The 19,209-nt window shown below is 44.8% G+C and overlaps 1 protein-coding gene and 1 long non-coding RNA gene across 3 annotated transcripts in view; one reads left to right on the forward strand and one right to left on the reverse strand.

Annotated features, from left to right (window-relative positions):
* The window catches only part of LOC121273242, a 106,023-nt gene that overhangs the window by 57,960 nt on the left and 28,854 nt on the right, over window positions 1-19,209 (forward strand). The window lies entirely within an intron of this gene.
* The window catches only part of erbb3a (erb-b2 receptor tyrosine kinase 3a), a 135,678-nt gene that overhangs the window by 50,142 nt on the left and 66,327 nt on the right, over window positions 1-19,209 (reverse strand). For both annotated transcript variants that reach the window (XM_041180265.1, XM_041180266.1), the window contains exons 3-4: window positions 6,546-6,732; window positions 511-645 (exon numbers count right to left, since the gene is read on the reverse strand). In XM_041180265.1, coding sequence (XP_041036199.1) covers window positions 511-645; window positions 6,546-6,732 — 322 coding nt within the window. The remainder of the gene's footprint in view (window positions 1-510; window positions 646-6,545; window positions 6,733-19,209) is intronic.

The raw sequence follows: 19,209 nt of genomic DNA on the forward strand, positions 1-19,209 counted from the left end.
ACGGAACTTTGCTGTGTTCAAGTTCACTTCTCCCACCCCATCCGCCAGTTAAACTGTACAGAGGAGACCCTCAGATCAGCAAGACATCTGAACCCAACCCACATCACAAAATTGAATTGACCTCACTGCCCCTGGGTTTTAAGGGGGACCAAATTTATGTTTGAGAGTGCATTAGGCAAGGACAGGATCAGGCTCTTCTGTGATGCCCCTATAGTTGAATATAGCCTTTCACCAAGATTCACACATGAAGATTGGCCATTTATGCAAAGTACCGGAGGGCATAGTGCACATGGAAATGTACAGCAGCCAGAATCAATAGCTTAGGAAAAGGAGGAAGATTAGTAGGAGGAGAAACTGCACAAGGAGTCAGAAAGTTTGGGAGACAGCGTTTAACATTTGGAACATAAAGGCCTTAGCTTTTAACAAAAAGGACTAAGTTACTGTGTAAAATTTATGAAAGCATAGATTCCAAAACTTGGTGACTCCCAACTGATTGGATGTTATACTTACAGCCTTTTACGGCATCCTTTGTCTCATTGAAGTCCAGTCTCTCCTTTGGGTTGTGAAGGATGTCAGTCCAGTTGATGGTCTGTGTGTGACACAGGAACTTGTTGGTTTCCAAATACACGCCTCCCACCAGAATCTCTACACAACAAAAGAACAGACAAGGAGAGAAAGTTTAGCAACAAAACTATTAACCAGCCATAAAGTGTAAATCCAGGAATGCGAGAGGATGGGAATGAGAGGATTCAATCAAATATTGGTAGTTTTATTTGGGAGAAATATAGGGAAGTGTTAACATCAAGAGTGAGTGCCAATGCAGCCAATTTCTAATAAATGTTGATCTTAAAATATTACAGGTGAATACAGGTTTCTAAAAACCATGGATGCTTTCTAAAAAAAAAATCAATTTGAAATACTACAATGCTTCGGTTATCTGTCTTTTGACTCAAACAACAATTCTTTTCAAATACCCGAAAATCCTACGTAGAACTCATTCTTCCTTGAGTATTGTTTATTTGGATAAAAGAAAACTAACACCTCCCCCAGATGGTTCAGTGGGTAAATGCACCACGTACTGTAGTTAAAAACATAGTCACGCATATCTAATGCCTCACTACTCCTCTCCAGAAATATCTCAAAGCATTTTGCATCCAATAAATTGGTTTGAAGTGCAGAAACAGCAACTGTGTAGGCAAATGCCATTTTTGATCACCAACAAGGCCCCTATATCGGCCCTGCAGACCAGGAAAGTTCCAAACTCAATTACTGGCTGGTGTTGAGTTACTTGATCTCAACAATGGGCCTCAGTATTCCTGAGCTAAAGAAAAAAAAAATAGATCAGCCTGGGTTTGTTGGAAAGGGCATGCATGTGGTCAGGTGAGACCTCTGTGCTCCTCCAATCCTGACCTCTTGAGCATACTTGATTTTAATCGCCCCCACCATTGGTGACCAAGCCTTCAGCTATCTGGGCCCTAAGCTCTGGAATTCCCTCACTAAACTTCTCCACTTCTCTCTCCTCCTTTAAGACACTCCATAAAACTTACATCTTTGACCAAGCTTTTGCTCATCTGTCCTATATCTCCTTATGTGGCTCAGCTTCTCTGAAGCACCTTGGGACATTTTACTATGATAAAGATGCTATATAAATGCAAGTTGCTGTTGAACAGGGTAAAGGCTCAGCCACCCACCCTGACTGAATAAGCTGCTAAATATTCAGTGTCTTTTTTTTTATTAATTCATGGGATGTGGGCGTTGCTGGCTGGGCCAGCATTTATTGCCCATCCCTAGTTGCCCTTAAGAAGCTGGTGGTGAGCTGCCTTCTTGAAGTGTTGCAGTCCATGTGGTGTAGGTACACCCACAGTGCTGTTAGGGAGGGAGTTCCAGGATTTTGACCCAGCGACAGTGAAGGAATGGCGATATATTTCCAAGTCAGGATGGTGAGTGACTTGGAGGGGAACTTCCAGGTGGTGGCGGCGATGGCTGGATTCTCTCTTGTTGGAAATGTTCATTGCCTGACACTTATGTGGCGCGAATGTTACTTGCCACTGGTCAGCCCAAGCCTGGATATTGTCCAGGTCTTGCTGCATTTGGACATGGACTGCTTCAGTATCTGAGGAGTCGCGAATGGTGCTGAACATTGTGCAATCATCAGCGAACATCCCCACTTCTGACCTTATGATGGAAGGAAGGTCATTGATGAAGCAGCAGAAGATGGTTGGGCCTAGGACACGACCCTGAGGAGCTCCTGCAGTGATGTCCTGGAGCTGAGATGATTGACCTCCACCAACCACAACCATCCAGCTAGATATGACTCCAACCAGCGGAGAGTTTTCCCCCCGATTCCCATTGACTCCAGTTTTGCTAGGGCTCTTTGATGCCACACTCGGTCAAATGCTGCCTTGATGTCAAGGGCAGTCACTCTCACCTCAGCTCGGGTGTTCAGCTCTTTTGTCCATGTTTGAACCAAGGCTGTAATGAGGTCAGGAGCTGGGTGGCCCTGGCAGAACCCAAACTGGGCATCAGTGAGCAGGTTATTGCTAAGCAAGTGCTGTTTGAGAGCACTGTTGATGACTCCTTCCATTACTTTACTGATGATGGAGTAGACAGATGAGGCGGTAATTGACCGGGTTGGATTTGTCCTGCTTTTTGTGTACAGGACATACCTGGGCAATTTTCCACATAGCCGGGTAGATGCCAGTGTTGTAGCTGCACTGGAACAGCTTGGCTAGGGACGCAGCAAGTTATGGAGCACAAGCCTGGAGCACTATTGCCGGAATATTGTCAGGGCCCATAGTCTTTGCAGTATCCAGTGCCTTCAGCCATTTCTTGATATCACGTGGAGTGAATCGAATTGGCTGAAGACTGGCATCTGTGATGCTGGGGACCTCCGGAGGAGGCCGAGATGGATCATCCACTCTGCATTTCTGGCTGTAGCTTGTTGCGAATGCCTTGTCTTTTGCACTGCTGTGCTGGGCTCCTCCATCACTAAGGATGGGGATACTTGTGGAGCCTCCTCCTCCAGTGAGTTGCTTAATTGTCCACCACCAATCACGACTGGATGTGACAGGACTGCAGAGATCTGATCCGTTGGTTGTGGGATCACTTAACTCTGTCTATCACTTGCTGCTTATGCTGTTTGGCACGCAAGTAGTCCTGTGTTATAGCTTCAGCAGGTTGACACCTCATTTTTAGGTATGCCTGGTGCTGCTCCTGGCATGCCCTCCTGCACTCTTTATTGATCCCCTGGCTTGATGGTAATGGTAGAGTGGGGAATATGCCGGGCCACAAGGTTACAGATTGTGTTTGAGTACAATTCTGCTGCTGCTGATGGCCAACAGCGCCTCATGGATGCCAGGCTTGAGTTGCTAGATCTGTTCAAAATCTATCCCATTTAGCATGGTGGTAGTGCCACACAACACGTTGGAGGGTATCCTCAATGTGAAGGCAGGACTTCGTCTCCACAACGACTGGTGGTCACTCCCACCGATACTGTCATGCATCTGCAGGTTGGTGAGGATGAGGTTTTTCCCTCTTGTTGGTTCCCTCACCACCTGTCGCAGACCCAGTGTAGCAGCTTTGTCCTTTAGGACTTGGCCAGTAGTGGTGCTATCAAGCCACTCTCGGTGATGGACATTGAAGTCCCCCCCCCACCCAGAGTACATTCTGCCCCCTTGCCACCCTCAGTGCTTCCTCCAAGTGATGTTCAACATGGAGGAGCACTGATTCAGCTGAGGGAGGGCGGTACATGGTAATCAGCAGGAGGTTTCCTTACCCATGATGCCATGAGACATCATGGGGTCTGGAGTCGATGCTGAGGACTCCCAGGGCAACTCCCTCCTGCCTGTATACCACTGTGCCACCACCTCTGCTGGGCCTGCCCTGCCACAGGGACAGGACATACCCAGGGATGGTGATGGTGGTGTCTGTAAGGTATGATTCTGTGAGAATGACCATGTCAGCTGTTGCTTGACTAATCCATGAGAAAGCTCTTCCAATTTTGGCACTAGCCCCTAGATGTTAGTAAGGAGGACTTTGCAGGGTCAACAGGGCTGCGATTGCCATTTCCAGTGCCTGGGTCAATGCCAAATTTCATTCCTTTTTTGTGTCTTTGGAGCGATTCATTAGGCCATTTAAGAGTCATATGTAGGCCAGACCAGGTAAGGACAACAGATTTCCTTTCCTAAAGGGCATTAGTGAACCAGATGGGTTTTTACAACAATCGACAATTGTTACATGGTCATCATCAGACTTTTAATTCCAGACTTTCATTGAATTCAAATTCCACCACCTGCCATGATGGGATTCGAACCCTGGTCCCCAGAGCATTATCCTGGGTCTCTGGATTATTAGTCCACTACGCCATTGCATGATAGCATTACAAGCCAAGGGAAGCCCAGCCCTGTATGGAGGGAGGGTGAGAGGAATATTTGCCAATGTCTGTGACTACTTTAGTTCACACACGTAAGAACCTGATCGTTAAATATGATTACTCATCACCTGTATTAATGTGGTACTTTTTTGCCTTAATCTTTTAAGTAGGGATCTTTGTAATTCCACAATGTGCCACCAGTTGAATGGCACAGGAGCCGGTCTACACTACAGGGAGCTGGAGGCAGCAATCTCAGGATAAAGGCTCTTTCTAAAGAGAGGGTTAGGAAATACAAATTTCAGTCTTCCGGATACAATAACAAGAGTCCTATTGGAGTCCACCCTGAAGTGTAAATGGCCACACAGTAGTGACACTGAAGGCATCAATAGCTTGCTGTAGTAGGAGTTTCGCTAACTATCTTTGACCAGAAGTGCCAGTGATAGTAAAGTTAACCAGCTGCTGGGTACTTCGCTTCGGGTCCATCTTTCCATACAGAAGAGGGATGGGCTAATCTCTCAGCTCACCTATACAGGCCAACAGCTTACTTTCGTCCTACAATCCTCCAAGATATCCGCGCTCCTCTAGTTCTGGCCTCTTGCACATCCTCACTTTAATTGCTCCACCATTGGCGGCCATGCCATCAGCTGCACAAGCCCTAAGCACTGGAATTCCCTCCCTAAACTTCTCCTCACTCTCCTTCTTTAAGACACTCCTTAAAACTTACCTATTTGACCAAGCTTTTGGTCATCTGATCTAATGTGACCTATGTGGTTCAGGTGTCATATTTTGCCTGATAAACCTCCTAAGGCACTTCACACAAGCATTTAGTAAATTAAAAGCATTATATAAATGAAAGTTGTTTTTGTCTGCAATTGCTTTAAGTCTCATTTTTGCATGCATACACTCCTCACTGTTGTTAAATTTGTCCTGCAATGTAACCAGGGTGAGGGGGAATTACAGGAACCGGCATGATTAGTAAGCCACTTCCACTGGAAAGACACTTGTAAGTAGGACATTAATGGTGAGGTTGATAACAGCAGGGTAATTCAAGGCATTCACTCTGCAGCAAGACTTCTCAATGGCTCGATACATAGCATGAAGCCATATAGACCAGAAAATTTCTAGATTCAATTTCAGGCCTGTGCTGTGAGCACAAATATCAAGCTGGGTGCCAACTGGGCATTAGAATTAGCCTCTAGGCTAGGAGAAAAATCAGCCAGGGTTCTCACTATTCAGCACAGCTCTACTGCAAAATGCACATCTGTGGGCATCAGAGGAGAACAGAATCAGACTCAACTGTGATGCCTCCACAGTTGAACAGCCCTCTGACACAGCTGTCTAAGCTCCACCTTGAGATTGGGCCACTTGGATCAGGTACTGGAGAGATTCCTGGCACCTGTGCAAGCAACCTCATGTGTGAGGCAATATCTTCACGAGAGGAGGCGGGGGGGAGCAGGGATGATGGATAGCAGGAAGGCTTCAGGGTGGTTCTCTGCTGGCTAGCTTTCACCACATATGTCCTGTTTGCTACCTTGTTTTGTGAAATTTGGCTCCAGTCCTATTCCCCAGCTGAAAATCTGGTTTGACAGAAACTGCACTTTTCTCACTGACTCATTGCAAAAGTCACAACAAATAAATCTTTTAATTACACCTGTCAAGGATCATCCAAACCCATGTATTTAACAGAGAATTGGAGCGAGCTGGAGGGAAGCGCAAAGAGAGAAGGTCTGTTTTCTGCCTGCTTAATTTGCAAGGAAAAGGGCTTCAAATCCAAAACAGCAACATCTCCCTCTCAATTTAATTGGTTTCACTATTTCAGGATCGGGAGCAGGATATTAATTTAGATCTCATCAGAGGATGAGATCGGGCTCAGCTATGATGCTCCCTGTGGTTGAATAATTTGCTGACACTAATGTCCATGTTCTTATCGGTAGGCTACAGCTGCCTGTGGGAACCTACCCCAGTAAAAAAGTACTCCCTCCAGAATTGGAGAAAAGTCACAATGTTTGCAAAGGCGCCATAGGCATTGAAAGTCCTTGGCTGGGGGCTTTGCAGAGTGCTGAATCATCACTGCTAAAGGGGAGTTTATGTTTTGTCCTCTGTGCATGCACTCACTTATCCTCCCAGCAGCTCCTCTTGAACCTCCATCCACCCAGCATTTCTACAATCCTACCTGTTAGCTGTTTAAATCCAAGCTGTTTCAGCCCATGAACTCCATCCTTCCGATAATTGAGGATGACCGAGAGTGCATACTTGTCATCGTAGAGCGTTGTGCCACGGATAATTCGTAGGTTTTCTAAAGGAAGATACTCAAACTGATTGAGGGCCACCAGCAGGTATCCAGTCACCTCCCGAATCGACTGTGCAGAGAGAGAAAACAAAATTAGATCAGCATAAGGGGTGCAACCATCACCCGACAACAGAAATCTTGCACTTAATGGGAAAAACTTAGTGTCCCAATGGCTCAGTTAGCAAGTCCACTCCTCAATGTCACTGTCTCAAAAACAGATGATTCAGTCTCTTTCACCAACACAAAACGTGATGTATTTTCAGAGTTAGTATTTGTAATTAATACTCATTATTTGTGTCAAAGATCTGTTGAATGTTGCTCACAAATTCCAGGCATTGTTTTCCTTCCATGCTGCAATCATTCTTTGCTGCTCTTGTGGGGATGACGATTGTGTTCAGTACTGATTTCTTCACAAATATCCAACTAAGTCTCACAAAGATTTTCTGATCAGCATTAAAATAATAATCAGAAATCTAAGGCTGACTGTCTAAACTCTCATATGTGGGCAAGGTAGCAGAGATCAGCCAGCACCTTTAGAACTGTAAACAGTCAGGGTCTGCAAAAGAGAGAAAACTGGAGGGCTAAAAGTACATTTTGTTTCATTTCCAATGTCCTGAGCTTCCCTCAATTTGTTTGTACTGCATCTACTGCCTAACAGCATGAATGGCTGATCTCTACACTGTGTCATCAAACACTCCCAGGACAGGCACAGCACAGGATTAGATACAAAGTAAAGCTCCCTCTATGCTGTCCCACCAAACACTCCCAGGGCAGGGGCAGCACGGGGTTAGATACAGAGTAAAGCTCCCTCTACACTGTCCCCATCAAACACTCCCAGGGCAGGGGCAGCACGGGGTTAGATACAGAGTAAAGCTCCCTCTACACTGTGTCATCAAACATTCCCAGGACAGGCACAGCATGGGGTTATATACAAAATAAAGCTCCCTCTATGCTGACCCACCAAACACTCCCAGGGCAGGGGCAGCATGGGGTTAGATACAGAGTAAAGCTCCTTCTACACTGTCCCCATCAAACACTCCCAGGGCAGGTACAGCGCGGGGTTAGATACAGAGTAAAGCTCCCCCTCTATGCTGTCCCACCAAACACTCCCAGGGCAGAGGCAGCACAGGCTAGATACAGTGTAAAGCTTCCTATACAGTGTTCCATCAAACAGTAGCAGGGCAGTAAATGCATGGGTTCAATACAGAGCAAAACTGCTTCTATGCTGTCCCACCAAACACTCCCAGGACAGGTACCGCACGGGGTTAGATACAAAGTAAAGCTCCCTCTACACCGTCCCCATCAAACACTCCCAGGACCAGTACAGCAGGGGGTTAGATACAGAGTAAAGCTTCCTCTCCACCGTCCCCATCAAACACTCCCAGGACAGGTACAGCACGGGGTTAGATACAGAGTAAAGCTCCCTCTATGCTGTCCCACTAATCACTCCCAGGGCAGGGGCAGCACAGGCTAGATACAGTGTAAAGCTTCCTATACAGTGTTCCATCAAACAGTAGCAGGGCAGTAAATTCATGGGTTCGATACAGAGCAAAACTGCTTCTATGCTGTCTCACCAAACACTCCCAGGACAGGTGCAGCACGGGGTTAGATACAGAGTAAAGCTCCCTCTACACCGTCCCCATCGAACACTCCCAGGACAGGTACAGCATGGGGTTAGATACAGAGTAAAGCTTCCTCTACACTGTCCTCATCAAACACTCCCAGGACAGGTACAGCACGGGGTTAGATACAGAGTAAAGCTTCCTCTACACTGTCCTCATCAAACACTCCCAGGACAGGTACAGCACGGGGTTAGATACAGAGTAAAGCTCCCTCTACACTGTCCCCATCAAACACTCCCAGGACAGGTACAGCACGGGGTTAGATACAGAGTAAAGCTCGCTCTATATTGTCATGAAAAGCTGATTACATCCATAAATTACTTACGGGTAAATTGAACTTTTTAAGGAGATGTGTGTTTTTTTTTAGAGAAATACAAGCAAGGACACTGAGCAAAAGATGGCTGTTAATGTAAAGTGACCACTTTCTGGAAAATTCCTATGTGGATTATACTGACAGACCTGTCCTGAGAGAACATGGAATGTCAGACATGAAAAGGTGTCATGGTCTTCTTCAAGCAGAGACACTTGAAAGGGAGATAGGAAAGATGCAAATGACTGAACCTGAATCTCCTGTGGTTGCAGAGACAAAGACTGATTACCACATCTCAACACTCATCTAAAATCCATCACCCGTTGATTTGTATCTCAGAATGTGTAAAATGGTTGGAGAAGAAAGAAAAGAGACTCTGGGCGCAAGACATTTTTTTTCCCCTTGCAGGGAAAAATGGGTTGAAAAGCTAGCCACAGAGCACTGCAGTGTGTGCTAGTGTGGTGTGTGTGTGTGTGTGTGTGTGTGAGAGCAAGAAGACCACCAACCAGTCACCCCTGCCATTGCAGGCAAAGTCTCTCTCTCTGTTGCTGGAGGCAAGGCTCAGCAGAAGCCACAATCAAAAAAGGCAGCCTCTTTCCTCACTGAGCACTGAGATGGCCACAGTATTGAGGAGCATGTCTTTACCCACAGGATCATCATGGAGGGAGATTTTGTCATTGCAAATTTTCATCCACGAGAACTGGAACTGCTGTTCAGTTTTGGTAGGGAGAGCAGATTTTTGCCATTTCAGTGCGGACTGTTTTAGAATCCAGCTCCCACAGGCAAGGGAAACACATGCTAACTCATTAAGCCACCCAGTCTCCTGAATTTGAACCGTTATGACCTGTACAAGTGTCTTATTACAGTGCAACATATCTGTCAGACAATTTATTGTGCTGCCTTACTGTAGTAGTAACCCAGAATAAATATTAAACTTGTTACGACCGGTCCCCAGATGAGGTCCCCCAATTTGTTATGATCCCGGATGAGATACGCCAAATTGTTAACTTTCTGAACGGGACCTTAATTTTTTTATGCTCCCGGGTGAGGAGGAATGAGCTGGCTCCCCTTCTTTATTCAACCCTCCCATTGGTTGGTCGCAACAAAGTTAATTTGAAAGGGAACCCTTTCCTCGTGGATACCTTTTCCCAGTTCAAATGTATTTATGTTTTAGAAAGAGCCAATTTAACTCGGCTTTCTTGAGTCAAAGAAAGAGTACGTTTATTAGTTACTAAAACCTGAGAAAAAATAATAAAAACATAACAGACATACACACAGATCAGAATTGAGAAGTTGAGTCCAAAAGTAAAAGTTAAAAAAGATATATGAATCAGTCTTTGGCTTGTCCGTGAGGAGTAGATGGTGAAACGTGGTGGCCATTAAGTTGGGTGATTCCAGTAGAGTTGACTTTTGGCAGTTGAACAGTTGGCTTGGAGACACTTGGTTCTGCAGGTTTGCTGAAGGAGCTGTCCTGTTTCCTTTTTGACTGTGGCTTTGCTGACTTCTCCAGCCACAGAGAGAGAAAGAGCTAGAGACTTTTACCTGAAAGCTGCAGGGATGGTCTAGTTGATGTTCTGCTGTGACCTTCACAGCACACACTAGCACACCAGAACTAGAACAAACAGATCAGGTTTGCAGCTGGCTTTTTAACCCATTCCCTGATGTAATTCCTGGAAGGGAAAAAACAAACACGTCTTTCGCCCAGAATCTGTTTTCTTTCAACTCAGACCATTTCCACATTCCAAGATATAACTCAACACGAGATGGTTTCTTCTGAGATATGGTAATCAGTCTCCATTAATCTCCTGTGGTTGCAGAGACAAAGTTCAGTCTTTTGCATTGGATCTCTCCCTTTCAAGTATCTCTGTCTGAAGTGGGCCTCGACACCTCTTTAGGGCCTCTCTGGACTAGTCAGTCAAGTATAATCCATATAGGAATTTTCCAAAAAGTGGTTACTATACATCCTCAGCCAGCGTTTGCTTGTATATCTTTTTTAAAAAACACATTTTCCTTTAAAAAGTTCAATATGCCTGTAAGTAATTCGGGCTGCGATCCACTGTCATGACAAACTGCATACTGACACGCAACCCATTAGTGGTGACAGTACCTGCAGGCACAGCAAGGAGAAAGGACAACCTGAACTCAGGTACTGACGTGACCCACTTCAGTGTAATTTGTGACAAAATGACCTGCCCCTTGACCTCCCATCACTGAAAGAATCACAAGGGAATGCACCACTTTGAGCACAAGCTCATTTCAGCATCCTGCAGGACCATTTTAACTTGAAGCAGGCCCACAACACAAACCCAAGATCAGGGAAAGAAGGAACAGGAGGAGGCCTCATCCAGTGGGAATCAGGAGGTCGGGCTGGAAAGCCATGAATTCCACCCAGTAAGCCTTCATGCCCAGTGTAGAAGATGCAAGTATGGCCTGTTGTCACAACATTTGAAAAATCTGTCTTTTAAAGAGTTCAGGTCACTTCCAGACATGACTACACAAGGTCCAAATTCCAATAACCACTAGATGTCTTAACACATTTGCCCTAGTTAACCAATCACAGCCGAGGCAGCAATTGGAATGCTACAATTGACCTCAGAAGCGTGGGCCAGGGAGGGGGAATATCCACCAAGATTTCTGACTCAAAACAAAAACAGAATTACCTGGAAAAACTCAGCAGGTCTGGCAGCATCGGCGGAGAAGAAAAGAGTTGATGTTTCGAGTCCTCGTGACCCTTCAACAGAATTGAGAGTGATTTCTGGCTGCTGATCACAATCCAATGATCTCTGCTGGGAAGTGCACATGGATGCAGAGGTCAGTTGAAAACACAAATCAGGCTCAGGTGTGAGGTCCCCCAGTTGAATAGTTTACTGACTCCTAGTTCAAAGATGAAGACTGGCCATTTGAACAAGGTAGTAGATGGTGCTTGGCAACTAGCAAGGAGTCAGCGGCTTCAAGGGAGGAGGAGAGAAAATGGAGGCATGATTGAAAGGAAATACATAAGATGTACTAATGAGTACAGAAAATTTACTAATGAATACAGGAAGCTGTATGGATCAGCTTTCCAGGATTCATACAAGAATTATTTAATCAAGGACACCCTCTGGAAAGTTGAAAAATGAAATGGGCCTTCAGTGCTTGAAGCATCGTTCAACCATTTAAGGAGCATCTTCTGCATGGGTTTGATTCATGAACCAACAGAAGAGTCTCTGCATTTCTTGTCTCTACTCCAGTCATTTTTAAGCGTCCCCTGGCCCCGAGCTACACTGGGCAGGTCCAGACAGGCAGTACCTTACCTGTGGTTCAAGGTAAAGATTGTATGTTATTCAACACTCCATATCATGATGAATGTGGCAACGCACTTGCATTTCAAATGGGAAAGCTACTTCTTTCCCCACAGTATATTTTGATGCAGGGACAGGGTAGAAACTATAGAAAAAAAAATCTGTCAAAAAGACTTTCATAAACCTCAGTGCATTTGTATAGCTCCTTATCACATCATCAGGATGTTTCAAAGTGCTTCGCAGCCAATGAGTTACTTCCTGAAGTATAATCACTTGTGTTTTCTAAGCAAATGTGCACTCAGCAAAGGCCCATACACAACAAATCTGATTTTGGTCATGTTGGTTAAGGGGGTATATTGGCCATTCAAAGTGTCATGGAATATTTTCCATTCACCTGAAAATTTTTATCTGAAGGACAGCCCCTTCAACATTGCAGCTCCCATTCAGTACTCCACTGAAGTATCGGCCTAGGCTGTGACTTCCAGTAGAGTTCTGACAAAAAGTCACCAACCTGAAATGTTAAGTCTGTTTCTCTTTCTACAGATGCTGCCTGATGTGTATATTCCCAGTATTTCCAGCGTTCTTTGTTCTGATTTCAGATTTCCAACATCTGCAGTATTTTTGTTTTTGTATTGACCTGCAATGGATAGAGCATGTACCAAAGTGCAGACAGAGGAACAGACTGTGACACTATGGCTTTTCCGAACACAAGGAAGAGAGTCCCATAAAAATTATTTTGCAGTGTAGAATGGATTTTCTAATTTATTTTAAAAACCTATTTATCAAGGCATTAAAGAGTGGATATAAAGCACATTGAATGATGATCATTCAGCACCTCCTACAGAAATCACAGGTAGACCAGTTGTGTCAGCAAGATTAATAGTTCATGAATTGTGAAGTATCCAGTAAATAGATAACCGCTTCACTTTCCAACATAGTGTTCAATGGTTTCTCTCTTCATCTAAATTGTATCCTGACAATTAACTGCTAATGCTGCAGATATACATGTGGAACTCTATACACCCCAATAAACATTTTGGATTTGTAGGAGCAGCACTGCATTTACAACAGTGACTGCACTTCAGAATTACTTCGTTGGCTATAAAACGCTATGGGATGTCCTGAGGTCATACAATGTGCAATATAAGTGCAAGTCTTTCTTTCTATAGAGAGTATAAGGCTTTTGGACATGATGTTAAATTAAGGGCCCATTTGCCTGTTTGTGTGGACATAAAATATCCCAATGGCACTATTTCAAAGAAGAACAGGGGAGTTTTCCCTGGTGTTGTGGCCAATATTTATCCCTCAACCAACATCACCGAAACAGATTATGTGGTCATTTTCACATTGCTGTTTGTGGGAGCTTGCTGTGCACAAGTTGGCTGCCTCATTTCCAACATTACAACAGTGACTGCACTTAAAAAAGTACTTCATTGCCTGGGAAGGGTTTTGAGATGTCCAGTGGTTATGAAAAGCGCTATAGAAATGCAAGTCTTTTTTTTCTTTCCTTTTGTTGGCTTTGTAATGCACCTCAAAAGGTCCCGGTTCAATCCCTGGTTAGTGTGGAGTTAGCTGATCTCAGCAGGGGCTAATGTTGGGAGCTATAAATTGCCTCAGTAGCCCCAGTGGAAATAACTAACTGAGTGACAGCTCCTTCTCTAGTAATCCCCCCTGGAAAATGCACGTGCACGCATGCTGAGTGAGGAAAGGATGGAGCAGGTGTGATCCTATATCCATTGCCAAATAGCCTACTGCCATTCAATGTCTGGGCTAACACATTAAGAATTACCACAAAGACACCAGGATCTGCAGTGTCAGAAAAAACTCGAGTCAGCAGCAGCCGCTGATTCTGGATTAGCACAGATCATGGTCCCTGTGAATCCTGAGTGAAGATTGACAGCTGCTGAGAAGCCTGTTTTGGACGGACAACCTCCATGCTGTGCATATCAGCTTCACACATGCTGACCTTGAATTACTTTCATCCCAGCTGCTATGATGTAAAGTTTAAAAATAGGGAACTTTTGCCTGGACAAAATAAGTAAATTTAAAAAAGCCATGTAATCAGATCTCCCACCACCGCTACCCGCATCCCCCCACCCCACCCCCTCAAATTTCCTGCTCTTCTCTCCTTAAGGGCCTGGCTAGGGTTTTCCATCTCTGTGCCCAGCAGCATTCACTTTAACAGATGGACGATCGTGGGCTGGCCAGCACAGCAGCAGATCACCCTGCATGGCACCGACGGTTCCTGGGATACCAGCAGCCCTGAGGTGCCTTGCCATGTGGCCATCTTAAACATGTAAGGCAAGATAGTGATGTTGGCAGGAGACTGTGGTGAGACTTGGGGGCTGGGGAGTGAAAAGACAGTGCCGTAGTGATAATGTCACTGGACAATTAATCCAGAGACCCAGGCTAATACTCTGGGGACATGGGTTCAAATCCCACCATGGTAGCTGGTGGAATTTGAATTCAATTAATGAATTTGGAATCAAAAGCTAGTCTCAGTAATGGTGACCATAAAACTATCATCGATCGTTGCAAAAAAACTCATCTAGTTCACTATTGTCCTTTGGGGAAGGAAATCTGCCACCCTTACCCGGTCTGGCCTACATGTGACTCCAGACCAACAGCAATGTGGTTGACTCTTAACTGCCCTCTGAAATGACCTAGCAAGCCACTCAGCTCAAGGGCAATTAGGGATGGGCAACAAATGCTGGCCTTGCCAGTGATGCCCACATCCCATGAAAGAATAAAGAAAAAAAACTCAAGTGCAAAAGATATCACTTGTTCTCACGCAAATGTACTTTCTAGCTGGGTCACTGGATAACAGTTAGGAGCACAAATTGTGGATAATTTTTCCTCTGGAGTCTGGAGGCAGTGAGACCAATGGCAGTGTCCCATTGCTATTGCAGCATATTTCAACTGATGTAGAACAGATGGGCTTCTGGTGTGCACACTACAATTTAGTACGATACTATGTGTTTTTTTTTACCCACTGGCCATCCCCAGAGGGCAGTTAAGAGTCAATTACATTGCTGTGGGTCTGGAGTCACATGTAGGCCAGACCAGGTAAGGGTGGCAGATTTCCTTCCCCAAAGGACACTAGTGAACCAGATGGGTTTTTTTGCAACGATCGATGATAGTTTTATGGTCACCATTACTGAGACTAGCTATTGATTCCACATTTGAACTGGATTTGGAAATTAAAGTCATTCATTAGCAAGCTCCCCTGAAGTAACAGTCTGTGAATGCACTGCACAGTGAAAGATGGAGCCAAACAAACCAAGAAAGTCCCACATGTTCAATTCCTGGTTGGTACTGGGTTAGCTTATTTCAGCTGGGGCCATGGTGGAGGCGTTTCAATGTGCTGCATCTAAGGGGAGGGGAACTTCAGAAAATGGTTTGGGTTCCTGCTCCTGGTTGCAGTCTGGAATGCAAATGTTTGGATGTTAGTTGAAGGCGCAATTGGACTCGGTTGTAATCCATCCCCGTAATAAAATGGCTTGTTGGCATTCTTAGTCTAAGGTTCTACTAACCCAGCAAGTAAAGAATGAGAAAAGGTCATTCAACCCACCGAGTTTAGCCATCTAGTATCCTATCTCATCCAATCTAACATCCAACTCTATTCTGAACATCCCCTCCCTTACTTGATAGTCTATACAAAATGTTTTCCACAGCTTCAGGAAATACATTTCTTTCCCCAAAATGAGTTTTAATATTATATTTCACTAAATTAAATTTATGTCCACTGGTCCAATTTACCTTAATGTTCTGGGTTCACCTTAATATCATCATTTAACACATTATATGACTTGGTGGGATCCCACCTTATAACCACCTGCTCTCTAGACTGTAGATCTGAAATTCTCTAATTATTGTTGACTGGCCATCCACTTTACACTTGTTGCTCTTCACCATACCCTCTCCAATGCAGGCATATCCCTTCTGAAGTGCAGTGACCATAATTGCACACAGTATTCAAATCTCTTCCCAAAACATTCAAAACTCTCAGTGTAACCTCTGTAGACTTGTACTCTGTTCTTGTGTTCTATCCCAACATTCAATTTGCCTTCTTCATTGGTTTTCCACATTATCTTGAGCTGAAGTGGTGCCCCTAAGTCCATTTTAAAGTCTCCCTGTTCTCATTCTGTTTTCTTCATTGCTCGTTTATGGTGTTGAATCTTTCGTGCAATTCCAGCACTTCTTGATATTAAATGCCCTTTGCCTGTCCAATTAGATAACAGATTTGAATCCCTGGGCAAAACCTTAACTAGATCCTCCCTCCCATTTTAGTGTCATCTGCAAAAGAAGCCATCTCACAACTGGGTTGAGAACATAAGAAATAAGAACAAGAGGAGACAGTTCGGCCCCTTAAGCTGGCTCCACTATTCAAGATGATCATGGCCAATCTAAGACCTTAATGCCACCTTCCCGCAGTATCCCTTGGTTCCCTGAGTGCCCATAAAAACCTGTGCCTGGTTCATTAATGGATGCAACAAACAAAGAGAATCAATTGACCACTATGGTACTCCACCTAGTCCCTCCCTTCAATCTGCCATTAAGGGCCACTTCCGAAAATTGCTGAAGTGTTGCTGGACCCAGAGAACAATACAGTAGCATGAGTCACTGTCCTAGGAGCGAAGACTTCACAGCCTGTTCCATGATTAAGCACAAAATCAGTCACATGACTGACTGAAAGCAGGCTCACTGTGTAATGAGAAATGTTCCTCTCGATTTGACTCAACCTAATAAAGGATGTCTGTACCCTGCGTGTTTGTTTGCCAAAATGGTTTAGTTTCTTGTAGAAGGTGCAAGAACCACAAAATCCTCAGAAAGAACCTATTTATAGTCAGTCAGTAGACAGAGAAAAAAAAACATCCAGTCAAGCCTGGATAGAAATCGATATACTGCTGCCAAGAAATAAAGACGCCTCATCAGTTAAGATTAAAAAAAACGATTGAGGGGAGTGAAGTAAACACCTTGGCCTAGAAATTCAGTCGTGCAGAGCACGATTGCAGGAACCATGCTGAATTGGTGCTTGCAGCTCATTATCATGAACCAGATGGCAGCCAGCGCTACCCATGCTATTCATTGGGGTGGGGCAGGGAAGGGTGGTCGTAGGAAATCAGCTTCACTGAGGCTACTTAAAGGCAGCCATTACCTCTTGAAAGGGAGGTACACTCTGGCTGCAGATAGTAGAGAATGTTTGTGAAAAGAGAAATAGCTGCAAGAGGTCCAGAGAGGGCATTCTAGCTCTCTGACACAGCAATAGCCCCTGATCAGGAGGAGGGAAATCCTGTTTACCCCAGGGTGGAGGGGTTGGTGGGAGAAAACCCTCCAGGCAACTCCTGTCACCAGTGGAAAGCGGTTGCTGCAGAGATTAATGCCAGGAGCTTAGCTCCCAGAATATGGCTGCAATGTTGAAACAAGTTCAATGACCTCAGCAGAATTGTCATAGTAATACTCTTACTGCTAACCTCAATTACTGTCTCCTCACGCCTACACCACTCTCAGCTTCTGTACTCAACATGCTCTTCCCCTGCACTTCTTACATTTACTGCACCATCCTTCACTCCATCACCTTCTTCTCCTATTCACACTCTACACTTCCTACTCTCACCACTATTGCAACCCTCAACTTCCCATCCCTCACATCATACCTGTCACACTACATATAATCTATTCAATCATGACAGGTACATGCACAAAACACGTCATGAGGATGCCACTAACACACTGCTTTCTTTTACACAAGTTGACAGGACGCTATGACTGGAGGAGGTCAAGTCCGTTAGCACATCTCCTAATGAAAGAAAATGTGCTGGCCTACACGGGCAGGAGGAGAGTCGTGACCATGGCGAGTGGCAATGCTGAAGGAGACATCCTGCTTCAATCTTACCCCACACACACTGCATGACAAACTGGTGACTGCTACCAGCAATCACTTCTCTCCCTGCTCTCCCTTCATGCTAAAAATTAACTCTTGCCCCTCTCTTTCATTTCAGTTGCTGAATGTATGATTGCCCCTGTGCAACTTCAGGAACAGAAGCCCAACTTTTCTGAAGATGCAGTGTCATTTGATCTGACTCTCTCAAGTACCAGTTCAAACACTGGCACCATGTGTACTTTACAGGGTAGGCTAGAGAAATCCTTATATGATGAATCACTTTGTACTATTCACTTTGAATCATTGTGCAAAAGCTAGCTCAAGAGGATAGGATACCACAGGTGCCAGCTTGGAGGGTGAGATCACATACTAGATATGCTCTCTGAGGTCACTCTGATGCTATCTTCAAGAACTCTGGATACTGAAGATGGGCATACACCAGGAAATGCTAGGTACACCAGGCAGCCTGCTAGTGAGCTTGTGCGCAGTGGCCCAGAGAATGGAAACTTCTATCAGAGCTTCATGCAGAGCATGGAGAATGTTCTGTCCAACATTGAGCTCGTGGGCAGCTCTATGAACATGACACGCATCTAAGTACAAACCATTGGTGGATGAGCCCTTTAAACAGTGCTGCTGCAGGGTTCTGTTGCCTGTTAGTACTGTTAGTTACTGGTCAAGTTTATCACATTGTGAATCAGGCAATTTTGCAAAGGGGTCCTACGAGTGTTGGGTCCTTATTTAAATATTTGGACAATCATGTTACATGATTCTGGCTCACACCTAGGTGCCTGCTGAACAGCCCGATCCAATATGTCGAGAGAGACATTTCCATTGTGGAAACATTGGTTGTTCAGGTGTCCACTTCACACCTACAAAACAGGTGCAGTGCGAACAGATTCCTAGGCCCTCACATGTGAAGTGCAGTCTTGATAGATATTTGCATTCAAGCTTCCTTCCGTTTGTCACCAATCTTAAGGAAAAGTGACATAATAAGTCATCCAATCCAAATGGAACTGGTAGAAATTGGCAAAGGAGCAGTGTTTGTGATACCCTTTTAGAGATGTTAATTGGCTGGAGATTTTTGACTGTGGGGCATTAAATATGGAGGGAGTGCAAAGAGAGCAGGAGTTGGATATTTTTAGGTTCTCTGCAACCTCCCTTTTCCAACCCCACCCCACCCCTCAAGGCAGTGATTTACTGGGGTAGAGTTTCACATATGCTGGTAAACCCCTGGTACCTAGCCCCTTCCTTAAGTAACCATTCCCTATATCTGATCTCGGATGGAGTGTCAAGGAACTATTTGACTGTGGAGGCTATGTGTACATTTTGGCGGTCAGGAATGGGGGCATGGAGAAGGGGGTCATTGTTCAGCAACCTTTGTGTTTTTCCCTGTCTTCCTTTTCCAGGGGCACCAAAATCAATTGTGATGCCCATAGTACAGCAAAGGGTT

This window comes from Carcharodon carcharias, chromosome X (assembly GCF_017639515.1).
Source record: "Carcharodon carcharias isolate sCarCar2 chromosome X, sCarCar2.pri, whole genome shotgun sequence".
Taxonomy (NCBI): domain Eukaryota; kingdom Metazoa; phylum Chordata; class Chondrichthyes; order Lamniformes; family Lamnidae; genus Carcharodon; species Carcharodon carcharias.